The sequence below is a fragment of the Gigantopelta aegis genome, chromosome 2, assembly GCF_016097555.1.
Source record: "Gigantopelta aegis isolate Gae_Host chromosome 2, Gae_host_genome, whole genome shotgun sequence".
Taxonomy (NCBI): domain Eukaryota; kingdom Metazoa; phylum Mollusca; class Gastropoda; order Neomphalida; family Peltospiridae; genus Gigantopelta; species Gigantopelta aegis.
In genome coordinates, this window is record NC_054700.1 from 50935276 (window position 1) to 50952976 (window position 17701).

Below are 17701 nucleotides of genomic sequence, written 5' to 3' on the forward strand. Positions count from 1 at the left end.
TGGACATTAGAAAAGAAAGACTAAAGGGACATTTTATTAGATTTCGAGCTAAATGGGTGGAAGAGGGAGAAAAGCCAACAAAATATTTTTGTAACATGGAATCTAGGAACTTTTATAATAAATTAATTTTAAAAATAGAACAAGAAGATGGAAAAGTTATTACAGTTCAAAAAGAAATATTGAAAGAAACCAAATTGTTTTATGAAAAACTTTATTCTAAACAAGTTGGGGAATATGAAAATATAGCAGAGAAAATTAAGGAATACAAATTTGATAAATTATCAGAAGACGAAGCAAATACATTAGAAGGAGAATTAACGTATTCGGAAATTTTATTTTATCTAAAAAGTATGAAAAATGACAAAAGTCCGGGTTCAGATGGTTTCTCAGCTGAGTTTTTAAAAATGTTTTGGATAGACTTAGGATATTTTATAGTTAGATCTATTAATTTTAGTTACTGTATCGAAGAAATGTCTAATGTGCAAACGTTAGGTATTATAACATGTATTCCAAAACCAAATAAATATAAGCAATTTCTTAAAAATTGGAGACCGTTAACACTTTTAAACTGCACCTATAAAATAGCATCAGGCTGTACTGCAAACAGGATAAACAATATTTTAGATAAAATTATTGAAAAAGATCAAACTGGATTTATAAAAGGGAGATACATAGGTGAAAATATACGTTTAATATATGGCATTATGCAATATACCGAAACACAAAATATACCAGGTCAACTACTATTAGTAGACTGAAAACGCTTTTGATTCTCTATCATGGTCTTTCATTCAAGAAGCTTTTGATATTTTTAATTTTAAGACTTCTATTAAAAACTGGATAAAAACATTTTATAAAAATTCTGTCTCAGCAGTAATACAAAATGGACACTTATCAGAAGGTTTTAAATTAAATAGAGGTTGTAGGCAAGGTGACCCATTTACTCCTTACATATTTGTAATATGTGCGGAAATACTTGCAATTTTAATACGTAATAATAAAGACATTAAGTGTATAAATATTGATGGAGAAGAATTCCTGATTTCTCAATATGCCGACGACACTACCTTTATCTTGGATGGATCCCCAAATTCCCTGTACAATACACTTACTACACTGGATTTTGCAAAAATATCTGGTCTGAAGCTAAAGTATTCAAAGTCAAAGATAATATGGATAGGCAGGAAAAAATATTCAAAAGAAGTGTTTCATCATTCTAGATGGAAGTTATCACGGGGTTCAATTCAAATTACTTTATTAGGTATTAATTTCTCTTTAAATTTACAAGATATTATTAAAGATAATTTCGAATCAAAAATAGAAGAAATGGAAATTGTATCAAAAGCATGGAGTGCCCGTAAACTTACACCATTAGGCAGACTCACAGTGTTAAAATCACTAATATTACCAAAAATAACAAATTTGTTAATTTCGCTACCATCCCCGTCAGAACAGTTAATTGAAAAGTTAAATAAGCGATTTTTCAAATTCATTTGGCAAAATAAACCTAACAAAGTTAAAAGAGATGTTATAATTCAGGACCATAAAAACGGGGGGTTAAAAATTGTTAAATTATCTACGTTTATAACATCATTAAAGTCAACGTGGATAAGAAGGTTACATTTAAACAACACAAAACTGGCATGTCTCTTCTCGTCAGTTACAGGTATATCGATCAAAGAACTAATTATATATGGTGATCATTTTATTAATTTAAAAATTAAAAATATGACTAACCCTTTTTGGGAAGATGTTCTAGATAGCTGGCGAAACATCCAATGTAAACAACCAATAGAAAATGAAAACGATATAGCTGGTATAAACATTTGGTTTAACAGTAAAATAAAAAAAATTAAGAAGCCTATTTTTTATAAAAAAATATGCAGAAAAGGGAGTTTGTTTCATTAGCGATTTAGTTAATACTGATGGAGGATTTTTAAATTTATGCGATTTTATTGCAAAATTTAATATAAAAACAAACTTTCTAGAGTATGCTTCTTTAATTAATGCAGTGAAATGTTTCATAAGAATATATGGAAAACATAATGATGAAATAAACGAGTCAATTACAAACGAAAAACCAGTCTACCCCCACAAGTTAAAACAACTTCTTAAAGACAAAACGGGATGTAGAGAAATATATAAATTGTTATGCTATACAAAAGCCATTCCAGTCTCAATTAAAATATAAAAATAAAGGTTTTTGTTATTCATCAGCAGAATGGAATATATTTTACAATATACCATTTAAATGCGTTAGAGATACAACTTTACGTTGGTTTCAATATAAAATTCTACACAGATTTCTCGCTACTAACACATTTCTATATACAATACATTATATTAATTCAAATAAATGTACTTTTTGTAATCGTATTCCAGAGACAATTGAACATCTATTTTATGATTGTTGTTATGTTGGAATTTTGGAAAGATATTACAAACTGGATATTCAGTACTATAGAAGAGTGCATAATTATAGATAAACATATTGCCATTTTTGCGTCTGCTTAAAAAAACAAATACATATGCAATAAATTGGTTAATTATTAACATAAAATATTATATTTATTCCATGAAAATACAAAAACAAAAATTAAACTTCTCTGCCTTAAAAACTATAATTAAAGAAAAGTTGGAAACTGAAAAATGTATCTTATATAAAAATGGTAATTATGAAGATTTTAAGACAGAATGGGAGCAGTGGTATAATTTATTTCAAACATCATAAAAGTTTATTAAATCTATCAAATATTGAGATATATTTATTTCTAAAATACCTTCTTCGCACTTTATACTCCTTCACACACCTTTTCATAATACTTTATTGTATCAATACTAATTCAGTACATAACATCTTCTCGTTTATCTTTTTTTTCCTTCTTGGCCCCAGATAATAATAATTTAAAAAAATTAATAAAACAAACCCAAACAAAATATCAACAACAACAATATACATAAAGTGTGTGGATTATATCTATTCGTGTGTATATATTTTGCCATTTATATGTATGTATATAAAACTGTGTATACCATATGAAATTAAAAAACTATCGTGAGACAGTGAGCTTAGGGCACCCCAACCCTGACACTGCCATTTTATATTCTAGGGACAATAAAAAAAAAATCCAAGCAAAACTATTTGAGTCTTAGATATTATTTCGCCGATTTTCATTACGTCCAAGGCATGTTTACTTGCCAAAGCAAGGTTTTTCTTCGACCTTTTTTATTTAATTTTTATCTTTTAAACTGGCCGTAGTGTCATCCCGAACTGGTATACTGGTAGCGGCTGTGTCTTGCTCGTTTGACGTCACCACGCAATCATTGGCGTCCGATGCTTTGTACCAGTCTGCCATGTCCTCGATAGTTTGTGGCAGTTCTCTCCCCGTCGTTTCTGGCAGGAACGTTACCAGGAACGTGACCGCAAGACAGGACACTCCAAATATGGTTCCAGGCGCCCAAGGTACATATCCAGCCTATGAGAGAATTAAAGTTAAAGTTTAACGACACCACTGGAACACATTGATTGATTAATCATCGGGTATTGGATGTTAAACATTTGGTAATTCATACAGATAGTCTTAGAGAGGAAACCCGCTACCTTTTTTTTTCATTAGTAGCAAGGGATCTTGTATATGCATTATCCCACAGACAGGATAGCACATACTATAGCCTTTGATACACCAGTCGTGGTGCACTGACTGGAGCGAGAAACAGCCCGATGGGATCGATCCTGAACCGACCGCGCATCAAGCGAGCGCTGTACCACTCATCGGCTACGTCCCGGCCCATGAGAGAATGATTACTGAAAAGACAGATAGACAGACAGACAGATAGACAGATAGATAGATAGATACTAGTAAATAGATATATAGATAGATAGACTGACAGATAGACAGGCAGCTAAACAGACAGACAGATAGATGGATATAGACAGACAGACATACAGAAAGACAGATAGATAGACAGACATACAGACATATAGACAGACAACAGATAGATAGACAGAGATAGATAGATGATTCAATTCAATTTCAATTTAAGTTATTGCATACAACCAAACAATCTTGTGTCAGCAAACAAAGATAAGAATTATAAGTTTGTTTTATTTAACGACAACACTAGAGCACATTGATTTATTAATCATTGGCTATTGGATATCAAACATTTGGTAACTTTGACATAGTTTTAGAAAGAAAACGCGCTTCATTGTTTCATCAGTAGCAAGGGATATTTTATCTGCACCATCCCACAGACAGAATAGCACATACCACAGCTTTTGATAAATCAGATAAGAATTTATAACACCAATGACAACAGCGACAACGACAACAACAACAGCAACAACGACAATAGCGACAATGACAACAACAATAATAATAATGAATATACAGGCCAGACGGAGAAATTGTATTCTTATTTAAAGGATATTATAATAACGAAATGACCGAAATTCTTGGAAATAATTAAATTATTGCCCCATTGATAATCTGGAACACGAATTTCACATTTAGAAATATATTTATCTACACATGTTAAGACATGATTAAGAATTTCCATGTCGCCATTATTTTATGACATATAATATAATATAGCTAGTGCTGGAACAAAACCTCAAATTCGGGCAAAAATTATAGAGATATTCCGACAAAATACGTTTTAAATTGCTAGAGTAGAAAAGGAGTTCAACTTGTTGTTGTCTTTCAGCACTATTGATAACAGTACAGAATAAAATAAAACGTGTTTCATCTCGAAGAGCTACATCTGAACCATGTACGTTAACATTGTCACCTATGGAATTGTGTTTGGTATAGTGCAACCTTGAACAGTTTGCTAATATTATAGACGTCTGTTTTATGGTGGAACGTGAAGAATTGATTATTAGATCAGTACACGATGCTTGTATTATTCATTATATTAATTTCTTCTGTATTTTTCTGTATAAATGGTCGATATCATGAATTCAAAATGGCGGACTTTTCCATGTGATCCAGAGCATAAGCGTACGACACGGGGGGCGGGGGAAGGGGGAAACTCCCCCTATAGCTAGTGCTGGAGCAAAACCTCAAATTCGGGCAAAAATTATACAGATATTCCGACAAAATGTGATAACCTGAGACCTTTGTACTACGTATTTTTATCATTCTAACATCAAAATGAGTTGTAATCCATGTGAAAATACGTTGTGATTCGTTTGCAACCCCATATAGCTGTTTGGTAGTAATGCTAATCTAAATAAATAAATTATTCAGATTCGGTCATTTTCGTTTAATTCGGGCAAAAGCCAGCCTGCCCCCTTACAAAAATGGGAGCCCGTACGCTTATGATCCAGAGTGCGTAACCAAACTGGTTTGTTGTTTCTAAAAATTATTCAAAGACAAACTGAGAGCATATAAAAAATTATGTATATACATGTGGAAAACTAAAATTTCATATGCATTTATATAATCTATTTTGATATTTATTTGAACTAATATTAAATATGGTAATTAAAATAAGCAATGTTCTACTTCAATATATACATAATTACTAATGTAATGCAAAAAACAAAAACACCCCCCCCCCAAAAAAAAAAAAAATTCTGTAATTATTGCATTATATCGGACTTAGCATCACAGATCGACCATAGTTTGACAGAGAGAGAGAGAGAGAGAGAGAGAGAGAGAGAGAGAGAGAGAGAGAGAGAGAGAGAGAGAGAGAGAGAGAGAGAGAGAGAGAGATTAACTCTATACGAAACTTTTTGTTGTGGAGACGGGTTTACGTTAATTTAATTTGTTTTAAAGTTAATATTTACCAACAGACTAGCAAAAGGAGCTAGCATTCCACCAATCCTAGCAAATGCAGAACCCATTCCAAGACCAACGTTTCTGAATAGATAAAATAAAGAAATCGCACAATCGTTTCAACAAAATTAAATATAGAAACGGTTAGAATGTACAATTATAACTGATGCTGTGAAAAAGACCTGCATAGATGACCATTAAATTCAAAGAGTATCATGTTTACAATATTATAGTAAATTATATTACTGTTTGTCACTAAAACATCTTGCGAAATATGTTTAACATATTCATAACGTAAACAGGATTGCCTATTATTTGAATTATTATTTGATTGTGTCTCAGAGATCGCGTGCATATCATCATAGTGCAAGCATTATAACTATATTCTAATGTCCTTTAGTTACTTAGGGACTAGCAATCAGACCGATTGTTGTGAAACTAAATTACAGCAGCAAGAACACTACGAATTTTTAATTGTTGCCCGCAGCTGATACCCACTCTGTCATCAACTGTACCTATGTATTATTATGTCAGAATGTACAGCATGTAGCGATTACAATTACATTTTATCATGTAACACAATTCACAAAGAGGTCTTGGTCTGGGTGTGTTGCCTAGGACAGCTCTGTTGACTAAGAAATAAATTCCTAAGGAACATTAAGACGTAATTATTTGAGCCAGATCCTATATAAAAAAATAGAGACCCAGATAGAGACCCGTATATAGATCCATATAGAGACCCAGAGATAGACCGGTAAGGAGAGCATACAGAGAGACCGAAGCGGGGACCCAAGAATGACAGAGCTGCTGTCATTCCTTTGGGGGAGGGGGGATGTCTCAGTCGCAGTGTCAACTCTATCGTTCACCTAAGAGCTTAAACATATATATTTTATCTGTATCACCATGTTGTTAAATTAGTAATCATGTTTTATGTTGGAAAGTAAAATATATTTCATTTTATTTCGTGCTTATATCCAATTAAGGTTCAGGCACGCTGTCCTGGGCACACACCTCAGCTATCTGGACTGGTTGTCTGTCCAGGACAGTGGGTTAGTTGTTAGTTGGTTAGTGGTTAGTGAGAGAGAAGAGGGTATATTGGTCTTACACCTACCCACTGAGCCCTTAAGAACTCGCTCTGGGTTGGAGCCGGTACCGGGCTGCGAACCCTGTGCCTACTAGCCTGTAGCCCAATGGTTTAACCACTGCGCCACCGAGGCCGGTAAAATACAAGAGCCTACATCACCAACTTGCGACTTCTTTTCATTCATTAACATTCCTAAGAAAAATTACTCTGTGTTAATATAAAGAGCACGGAATGCATGAATTTATGCAGGTGACGTCTAGACTGTAAAGAGAAAAGTTTTTAGGGGTCGAGTCATGCTCGCACGGACGATATATTTACAAAAAAAGAAGAAAGAAAAAAGATTTAAAGAAAAATCGCTTAAACAGGTGGATCGACCTGCAACAATACTAAAATAAATCCTGAATTTCCTTTCAATCCTCTCTCTCTCTCCTTGACTAAACTGCATTATATCTCTTACACGCATTCGTCCTGTTTAATAAGCAGTGTAAAAATAGTTCCTGTTATGAGAAACAGAAACGGTACGTAGCTCATAGACTAGGGTTAGTGAATTTAATGCTACCTTAAATTAGTTGGAAACAATTCCGGAGTGTACAAAAAGAGCAGTCCGAACGAGCTACTAATACCAGCTTTCCCAATCAACGAAAAAATTGTTGTGAATATATCTGCAGTCAGTCCTTCTGAAATCACAAAAGTATATATATACTGAACAGCATTGAAAATGCACCACATGAAATGTTTGGATTTCTAAAAGAATACCTGAGCAATAAAAAAAAAATTGTGAACAGCAACATGACTGATAATGACAACAAACAAAAAAGGATGCACAATCGGATGTAGACGCAAGCTGCTATGTCAACTTGTTTGAATCTATAGTAAATGCCATAAATATATATGGTACCAAAAATCAGAATCTAAATAGATCTCTGAAGAAAAATCTTTGGTTTGACATAGAATGCAAAAATGCCAAATTGACTATGGAATCTAATTTCAAGACATTTAATGCTAATAACACACAAGAAACAAAGCAAAATGCATTTCTGTCCAAAAAGAAATATAAGAGATTAACCCGTCATAAAAAATGTCTCATAAAAGTGATCTTGTTTCAAAACTTAGAAGTATACCTAAGAATGACACAAAAGCTTTATGGCATAAAATTAATAGTATTAAGAATTGAAAAAAACCCGAAGTGTTCTTTGATCCTCATGAATTAGTAGACCACTTTGAAAAGATCTACCAAGATCCAACAGTTAACTGTTCTTCTAATGAGGTTGATTATACTAATCTGCAGGATAACCAAGTGATTAATTCACCAATATCAGCACTGGAAATTATAGCATGTATTGAAGATATTAAGCTGAAAAAGGCACAGGGTGTAGACAATGTCAGTGATGAGCTTATCAAATGTCTCTTTCCATTAATACTAGATCATGTTGTCAAACTGTTCAGTGATATATTGTCAATAGGCTATTTTCCTCCACAGTGGGCCCATTCAATAATTGTCCCTTTGCACAAAAAAGGTGACAAAACAGACCCAAGTAACTATCGTGGAATCGTAGTAGTTGTATTGGTAAATTGTTTTGCAAAATAATAGATAAACGAATTGTAGACTACCTACAACAAACCAACCAAATTGATATCTGTCAAGCTGGGTTCAGACAAGGATTTAGAACAACAGATCACATATTTACACTAAAAACCCTGATTGATAAATATAAATGTAAAAAGAAAAAGGTCTATGCATGCTTTGTAGATCTCAAACGAGCATTCGATTCTGTGGATAGAAGCAAATTATTTAATAAAATTGCTCTTTTGGGGGTTACAGGTAATATTTTAAAAATAATCGAATCTTTATATGTTAATGTTACATATAGTGTTCAGACTGATAAAGGCATATCACAACCATTCCAATCAAACATTGGTGTTCGCCAGGGCTGTATTTTATCTCCAACACTATTTACTATGTTTATTAATGACTTCCAAGAATATTTATGTAACATTGGAGATAAAGTATCACTAGACACAATGCGCTTAAGCCATCTACTTTTTGCAGATGATCTTCTACTTTTATCAGAAACCCCACATGGTCTACAACAGCTCCTTGATCAACTAGATATATATTGTAATGACAACAATCTTACTATTAATTTAAATAAAACAAAAATTGTTATTTTTGTGGCCAAAGTACAACAAATAAGCTTACTTGGCATCTCTCGGGCAATAAAGTCCCAGTTGTAACAAAGTATATATATTTAGGGGTTGACATTACTCAAAATGAAAATTTTAAAGAATGTTCCCGATCACTTTGGAGCAAAGGACTAGGTTGTTTTTACAAGATGCAGAAAGAATTCTCAAATGTTAACCTACCAGTAGACATTTCATGCCAGTTATTTAATTCTCTTATTGAGCCTGTCCTTTTATATGCCAGTGAGGTTTGGGGTGCCCAGTTCATATCATTAAAATATTTGGAAACTTTCCTGCCAGAGAGAGTGCTTTTAAAATTCTGTAAATCAACACTACAGGTTAATAGTCGTACCCATAATTGGGCCTCTAGAGCTGAGCTAGGTTTGTACCCACTCCTGTTGTCTGTGGTAAAACGAATGTTACATTTTTACTCCCATATGCAAACTACGGACAACATTATTTTACAACATGCTTTCTCTGAATGCACAAGCCTTGAAAAGAAAAATATTGGTTGGCTTCACAAATTATATTATTACATTGGTAAGTTGAATCAAAAACGAAGCGCTGTCAATTATCCCATTCATCTTATAAATATAATTAAAACTAAGTATCACAATATTTTAAAAGAAAACCTTATAGATCTAGCCAAAAGAGATGGATCCAGTAATAAGATGCGAACGTACAAATTATATAAACACAATATTCAACTAGAGCCATATTTATTACACTGTATACATCCAGAACACCGTAAAGCTTTTAGTAAATTACGTCTCAGTGACCACAAATTAAAAATAGAGACTGGGCGCCATACAGAACCCTTCACTCCAGTGCAAGAACGTTTATGTGACCACTGCAATGTAATTGAAGATGAATACCATCATATCATAATATGTAAGAAATATAATAGTCAACGTGTCAAATTATATGCATATTTAATTTTCCATAATTACCTATTTAAAAGTATGAGTATGCAAGAAAAAATTATATATATTATGCAAAACCAAAATCCAGCCTGTGCTGGTGCGGTATGCAAATTTGTTCACGATTATACATGTATTGCCCATAATTAGTCCTTATTTAGTAATTTTGTTTGTTTCTTGTTTATGCATATGTTTTGCATCCAGTTCCGTATGTGGAATGTTTATATGCAATAAAGTTTTTATCTTTTATCTTTATCTTTATCTACGTATGAAAGACACGTGGGGTCACAATGAAAAGTCAATAGCGCGTATGACCACCATCTGCAGCAACACAAGCCATGCAACGTCTTCTCATCGACCCGATAAGTCTGTGAATAGTGTTCTAGGGAATAGCATTCCACTCCTGCTGTAGTGCGTTTTCCAGTTTTCTAAGGTTATTCATTTGTGGACGACGTGAGATGCGTTGACCAAGGTAATCCCAAAGAACTCTATTTGCGATAAATCAGGAGACAGTGCTGGCCATTCAAGCAAAGGGACATTATTGTTCGCTAGATACTGTGTTGTAACACGTGCTGTGTGCACTCGGGCGTTGTCTTGCTGAAATATGTGCATATCCCGATGTTGATGAGAGAAGGGAATGACGTGATTTTGCAAGACGTTATCCCGGTAGTAAATGGCAAACATGGAGTGCTGTTCGGTGATGATAACTGATCCCGTCCCACTCCATGGCACTCTCTCCACCTCATCGATCCGTCTGGAAAAGGCAGTCACTGTGGTAATGTTCTCCACGCCTACGCCACACCTGCAACCAATCATCAGCATTCCTTAAATGAAAACGGGATTCGCCACAAAATAGCACACCATGCCAACGTTGTAATCTCCAATGACGACACCTTCCTACCAAACGTCGGCGCTTATTTCGATGTCGATCAGTCAAGATAGGTCCAACATATGGTCGTTGAGCACGCAGCCCAGCAGAGCGAAGACGGCGATGCACAGTGTCTGCGCTGATAACCCCTCGTCGACCTTGATCAGTTGGTGCAGTCCTGGCACGAATATGGAGGCGAACAATATGGCGATCTTGTTGTGGTGTCGTAACACGTCGTTGGCCTGGACGTGGACGTGATTGTTGAATGGTGGCATCCAAACCGTTGTGCGATGACTCTACTCGAAATGCCGACTTGAAGCATGCCTAAGGCATGTTCACGTTCCTCAGCTGTCAACCTTGCCATCACTTATTTATCATTCTCTCAAAGACTGCTTCATAAATGAAAGTGTCTTTTCAGAGACCATCTTTTATAGCCCCAATCAGCATGATTTGCACATTCAATTTACGTTTTTTCATGCTATGCATGCAATATCTTGTGTTTTGGTGTTGTTTTTCATGGATTATTCAGGCAATCGATTTTGTAAGTTATACGTCGTCATGCATGGTCTGTAAAGTAGTACTGTACTTATTCATTGATATTTTTAATGCTGATATACTCCCTATTCAAATTTGTTATCCTCAACTGGTGGTGCGTTTTCAATGCTATTCAGTATATAATTATAACTTCCGTGTACATTATATACAATAAAACGTCTATAAACCGGACCCTGAAAAAACGGAATTCCCTCAAAACCGAACTTGTTTCATGGTCCCGTGTCAAACAGTTTTAACTGATGGCAGAGAGCGATTAATTATAACCGTCTAGCTCTTGACTCTGGCTGAGTTGATTTAGTTTTATCATATTATATATATTATCTTAAAATTGTTCAATATATCCCAGAATGCGTCAAATTTGAACAACAAAACTCGTATCTCTCCACAACGCAGAGCCAAAGAGTGATCAAAGATTGACACCCTCAATGGATTTTGGATTTTCTCCGTTAAAACCAATTCAGGCCTCCCAGCCAATTATACATATTAAAATATAGGAAATATAGGAATTTGCATACCAAAATATAGGACTTTTATAGAAATTTTGAGGTCAAATATAGGAGTTTTATAAGAAAATTGGGACCGGTGATCATGATTGTAGGCATTTTACACGAATTTCTAAAGACATTTACATTACTAATGGTATGTTCTTACCTTGCGTATGTACACAAGATACCATCTACTACCTCAACGAATATATACCAAGGATACTTTGAAAATTGGTGCGTCTTGTATCAGTAATACACCCTCCTCACGCCATGAGCTGAGAAAGATCTTGATTGGCACTTGATACAGATCTCCCACATTCAAAGCATCTTCTGAATTTTTGACAGGGTGGCTACCTTTCACTGCGAATATAACTCAGTAACATATTTTATTCATCGGCATTTTGGCAAAGCAATCAAGTCAAATATAGGAAATGAATCTTAATATAGGAGTTTTATAGGATCATATAAAAAATATAGGAGGTTAGGAGGTCTGGGAGGTCTGCCAGTTCCTCACGACTGGTACACCCAAAGACGTGGTGTGTACTGTGCTGTCTATGGAAAGGTGCATACAAAATATGTTTTGCTGTTTCTCGGAAAAAGTGGCCTGTATGTAGATATATAATTTTCTAAAGATACGCCAACCCCTCTCCCCACCTCCCTGCCCTACCCGGCAGTACATGAATTGTTTTGAATATTGGAACTAACTGTGCGCGAGCTGTAACAGAGATGATATTGGTAGCAAGATACGCCAACCCCTCTCCCCGCCTCCCTGCCCTACCCGGCAGTACATGAATTGTTTGGAATATTGGAACTAACTGTGCGCGAGCTGTAACAGAGATGATATTGGTAGCAAGCTACGCCAACCCCTCTCCCCGCCTCCCTGCCCTACCCGGCAGTACATGAATTGTTTTGAATATTGGAACTAACTGTGCGCGAGCTGTAACAGAGATGATATTGGTAGCAAGATACGCCAACCCCTCTCCCCGCCTCCCTGCCCTACCCGGCAGTACATGAATTGTTTGGAATATTGGAACTAACTGTGCGCGAGCTGTAACAGAGATGATATTGGTAGCAAGAACGGGACTAGACATTTTAACTGGGGGAGAGGGGAGCTTAACATTCATGTAATGTAGCTCGGTCGCATTGATAAAAACATATCGACCGGGGCAGTTCACCGCCAATAGTTGGTGTGTAGCGCAGAATAAGGTGTATACCACCAAATAAAATCCCATACACGACAATAGTAACATACGTGGCTAAAACTCCTATCTGCGGCGTATCAGTCGACATAAACACCACGGATATAAATACTACTACTCTTCATCCTTAAAGTGAATCAGAAAAAAACCCTGGGATCAAGCTGTTCATTTCAGAGATAACGGGTAGCGTCTATGACTACCCTAGGTGCGTACCAAATTTGAGTACGTTTGTTTTACAGGTATCCCATTCTTTCAAGCACAAGGCTACTCGACACAATGTTACTAGATGAAATAAAATTACATACATTTTTGGCCTAGATGAATGTTTTTTTTTACAACCAACACACTCACATTTATCAACATTCGCATGACTTGTGGTATTCACTGCTCTATTAAAAGTTGGGTTCACCTCCAACTTTGAACCAGCCGGACGTTATTTGGTTTAGTACTACCCATAAGACTGCCCTGCCTTTAAATACTAACCTGCTTTTGTTTTGATTATTGTTGCTGTTATCAACGCAACGCCAGTAACACCATGGAATACCATACACGACCTTTTCCTTCCAATTCTGAAATATATGAAATTGAAAGTTACAATGACGCCGTTTGATACTGACGAGTACAACCCCTGCAATTAAGAAAATGTCAACGGCAAATAATTTGCCGTAGAAAAATAATGTCCACGGCACCATTTTCTACGGCAAATGTTCCGTTAACATGTTTGCAATTCTGGGGCCTAATTCACTAAACTCTCGTAACTTTACGATCTCGCAGTGCAATGCTCACAGAGTTGCAAAGAGGATGCTTTGTTGTCTAGCAGAGCCTAAGAGAGCTTTGTGAATTAGGCCCCTGGATTGTAAGTAAATTTGAATGATGAGTTTGTTATTTGTTTTGTTTGCAAATATGCTGTAAGATTTATTTATACCAGTGGCGGTATTCGTTGATTAAAAGTGACACTACAGTGAATGGCACGTACACGTTCAACAACAATGGGATTGCAAAGGGAAGGAAGAAGGGAATATTTTATTTAACGACGCACTCAGCACATTTTATTTACGGTTATATGGCGTCAGACATATAGTTAAGGACCACACAGATATTGAGAGAGGAAACCCGCTGCCGCCACTTCATGGGCTACTCTTTTCGATTAGCAGTAAGGGATATTTTATATGCACCATCCCACAGACAGGATAGTACATACCACGGTCTTTGATATACCAGTCATGGTGCATTGGCTGGGACGGGGTTTACAAAGGGATGACAATTTATCATATACAGCGTAGTCAGTCCGTAGTGACGTGCCAATTCAATCCTTATATTTTAATTATATTATATCAAAGTGTCAGAATATATTTTTTCCTTAATAACGGCAAGACCAAATGTCCCCCTTTCAAGCTCAAGTAAATACTAGTAGGTAAAGTTTGTTTAGTTTGTTTTCGATTAGGCCACTCGGCACCAGTAAAGGGTATCATATTTTGCCAATATAAATGACGGAGACATTTTGATTAAACTATTAGAACGATCTCTCTCTCTATATATGTATATTTACAAATATCTCATCATCAGGCTGACCATAACACTTCAAGTGACTTGTAGGAGTGTATGTTAAACATTTTACTCAAAATAAAACACCCGTAATGCACTATAGCCATGGTTCAACGATGTAGAAGCTGTCCCTCCCCGTCCCTGCAATCCAGTGGCCCTTGCAATGCACGTGAACAGTCAACAGAGTTGATATTGGCTTAATGCAATAACAATAAGGGAACAAATAAATCTTGAAAACAAAATCCAATATAGTCCACGGCAAAAACATAGGAAATGTGTTATTTAACGACGCACTCAACATATTTTATTTACGGTTATATGGCGTCAGACATATGGTTAATGACCACACAGATATAGAGAGAGGAAACCCGCTGTCGCCACTTCATGGGCTACTCTTTCCGATTAGCAGCAAGGGATCTTTTATATGCACTATCCCACAGACAGGATAGTACATACCACGGCCTTTGTTACATCAGTTGTGGAACACTGGCTAGAACGAGAAATAGCCCAAATGGGGCCGCCGACGGGTATCTATCCTGAACCGACCACGCATCAAGCGAGCGCTTAACCACTGGGCTAAGTCCCGCCCCCACGGCAAAAACAATGCCGCATTGCCGTGGGAAATTGCAGGAGTTGATGTATATAAATGTTCTTACACATCCGTTGGTGAGAACAACATTCGTTTTTAATAACGCACACTAATAACACACATACGAGTGATAATTTAAAGACATACGACTGGCTGCTCCTAGGTGATGAGCAGGCCGCACCTACCATACCAGCCAATGAAAAAACCCGAAAGAAGTTGAAATTGACTGCTCCATGACGTGTAACTGCAAGGGCGAGACGTAACCAAATGGTAAAGCGCTCGTTTTATGCACCGTCGGTCTGGGATCGATCCCCGTCGGTGGGCCCAGCGGCTCGCATAATACAATTTTTATTCCTAATATATGATATTGACGATACCGAAAAACACTCTGATAATAAATATATATATATATATATATATATATATATATATATATATATATATATATATATATATATATATATATATATATATATATATATAGAGAGAGAGAGAGAGAGAGAGAGAGAATAACTAACGAGCTACGAGGAATTATGAATTATCTGTCCCGAGTGAATGAATATTGTAAACCCGAGCCTTTGGCGAGGGTTTTACAACATTCATTCACGAGGGACAGATAATTCGTAACTCCTCGTAGCGAGTTGGTTATTCTCTTTATTACCCATTGTCAATTTTAACTGATTTTAAATGTAAAAATTCGTCTGCAGTCTACAACAAAGCCATCAGCCATTACGTCATATAATCTTACGCACATTACATGACGTAATGTAAGTGACGTCATAGCATAACGGCGTTCTTTTTACAGCCAAATGTTTACAGTACAAAATAATACGACTGTATTTGCATTTGAAAATAATTGTTTTTATATATTACTAAAGCCGCTGCTTATGAAAATATACCATTTCATGTTTACGAAACAAATGAGTCTATTTGTTTTTGTAAATCTTTGTAGATCGTATAACGTACGTGTAATCGGACTCATGAATGGAAACATTATATGAATGAAAGTGAAGTTCCGGCCATGCCAAGCAACCAACCAAACGTCGTGATTTTTAAGCCAGCCAATCAGTGGCTGTTCTACAGCCACTAATTGGCTCGGGTTTACAACATTCATTCACTCGGGACAGATAATTCATAATTCCTCGTAGCTCGTTAGTTATTCTCTAAATATATATATATATATATATATATATATATATATATATATATATCGAGGTGTTAGTGCCAGAACCACTTATCTCTTTTTCACTTCAATCTGAGAAAACTGCACTGAAAACTTTGGAATGCACTTAAAAATCGGAAACTTAACTTTTGCTAAATATTTTGCTTTTAGATGCTAGCAGTTATTTGTTTTAGTATAAACCTTAAAAGTTTTGTCTGCTAATAATAATAAATCATGATGTAATTAGATGAAGAACTATTTAATTTATTCTGGCTCCTGGAACTTGAACACAAACAGCTCCAACCAGCATGCCAGAGCAAACTATTTTATAAACAGTTTTTCTTACAGTCCAGCATATGTGACAAATTGTGTGAATCTCAAGTCAAGAATAATGTTATCTTGCAGTGAGTCCACGTGGCATACAGTAAACGTTTAATTTCGCAGCAGCTCTGAGACACCTAATTGGGTCTGTGTTGTTAATACTTTGAAAATGTACTGGCGGCAGGAAGTAATTGTAAACAATAACAAATTATCTTTGGATGGCAGACACTGGAAAGGGTCATGGGTATTTCCAGCTGTGTGCACAGTAACCTTATCCTACACTGAGATGGTAAATTGTGCTCCCTGGTATTGTAGCAGGTTGCTAGAAGCTCTTAACAACTTTAGAAAAACAATTTGTCAAACAAAGCAAAGCCTTAAAACCAGTTATAACAGATATATTTGTTATACTAATTATTACATGAAATGTAAGCTATCATACCAGATATAACAGATATATTTATTACACTAATTAAACACGAAATGTAAGCTATCAGAGTAAACTGCACCACCTGTAGTGTTGAGCTACTGACTGAATTAATAATCAACCGTTAAGATAAGTTAATACGTTTAATGATTTTTTAATTAGGGCCAGTAACTATATTCGGCATTTTTCTTTAAAAGTTTTCACTCGTTCTAAAGTGTCTACGTTTTGACATGTTCTAAAACAAAATTATCTTCTTCAACTTAATGATTTAAACAGCAATTTAGAGAGAATAAAATAACAAATATATTTACAATCAACGTGTAATGATTCCTAGCAGAATGCGCAATTTCGTAGGTTTTACAAAAATGCACAAAAATCTCATCGTGTGTAAGATGTTTGCATGCAACATGGGTCAGATGTTACTAAAACAATGTTTAGAAGTTATATGTGATTAAAACTTACTAAAATAATATGACATTAGCAAATAATTACCACAATTCTACTGTCCATGCAAGTAATACTACTAAAGGTACCGGTGTTGAAACCAAAATCTATTGATTGATATACTTTAAATTGCACATATAT

General features: G+C 35.4%; 1 protein-coding gene across 1 annotated transcript in view; it reads right to left on the reverse strand.

Annotated features, from left to right (window-relative positions):
- Positions 1–17701, reverse strand: part of LOC121386794 (solute carrier family 22 member 15-like) — a 29655-nt gene that overhangs the window by 1295 nt on the left and 10659 nt on the right. Inside the window, exons 3-6 of the mRNA XM_041517813.1 lie at positions 13559–13644; positions 7427–7544; positions 5795–5867; positions 1–3476 (exon numbers count right to left, since the gene is read on the reverse strand). The exon at positions 1–3476 is cut by the window's left edge and continues 1295 nt beyond it. Of these exons, the coding sequence (XP_041373747.1) occupies positions 3231–3476; positions 5795–5867; positions 7427–7544; positions 13559–13644 (523 nt within the window). The 3' untranslated portion in view covers positions 1–3230. The remainder of the gene's footprint in view (positions 3477–5794; positions 5868–7426; positions 7545–13558; positions 13645–17701) is intronic.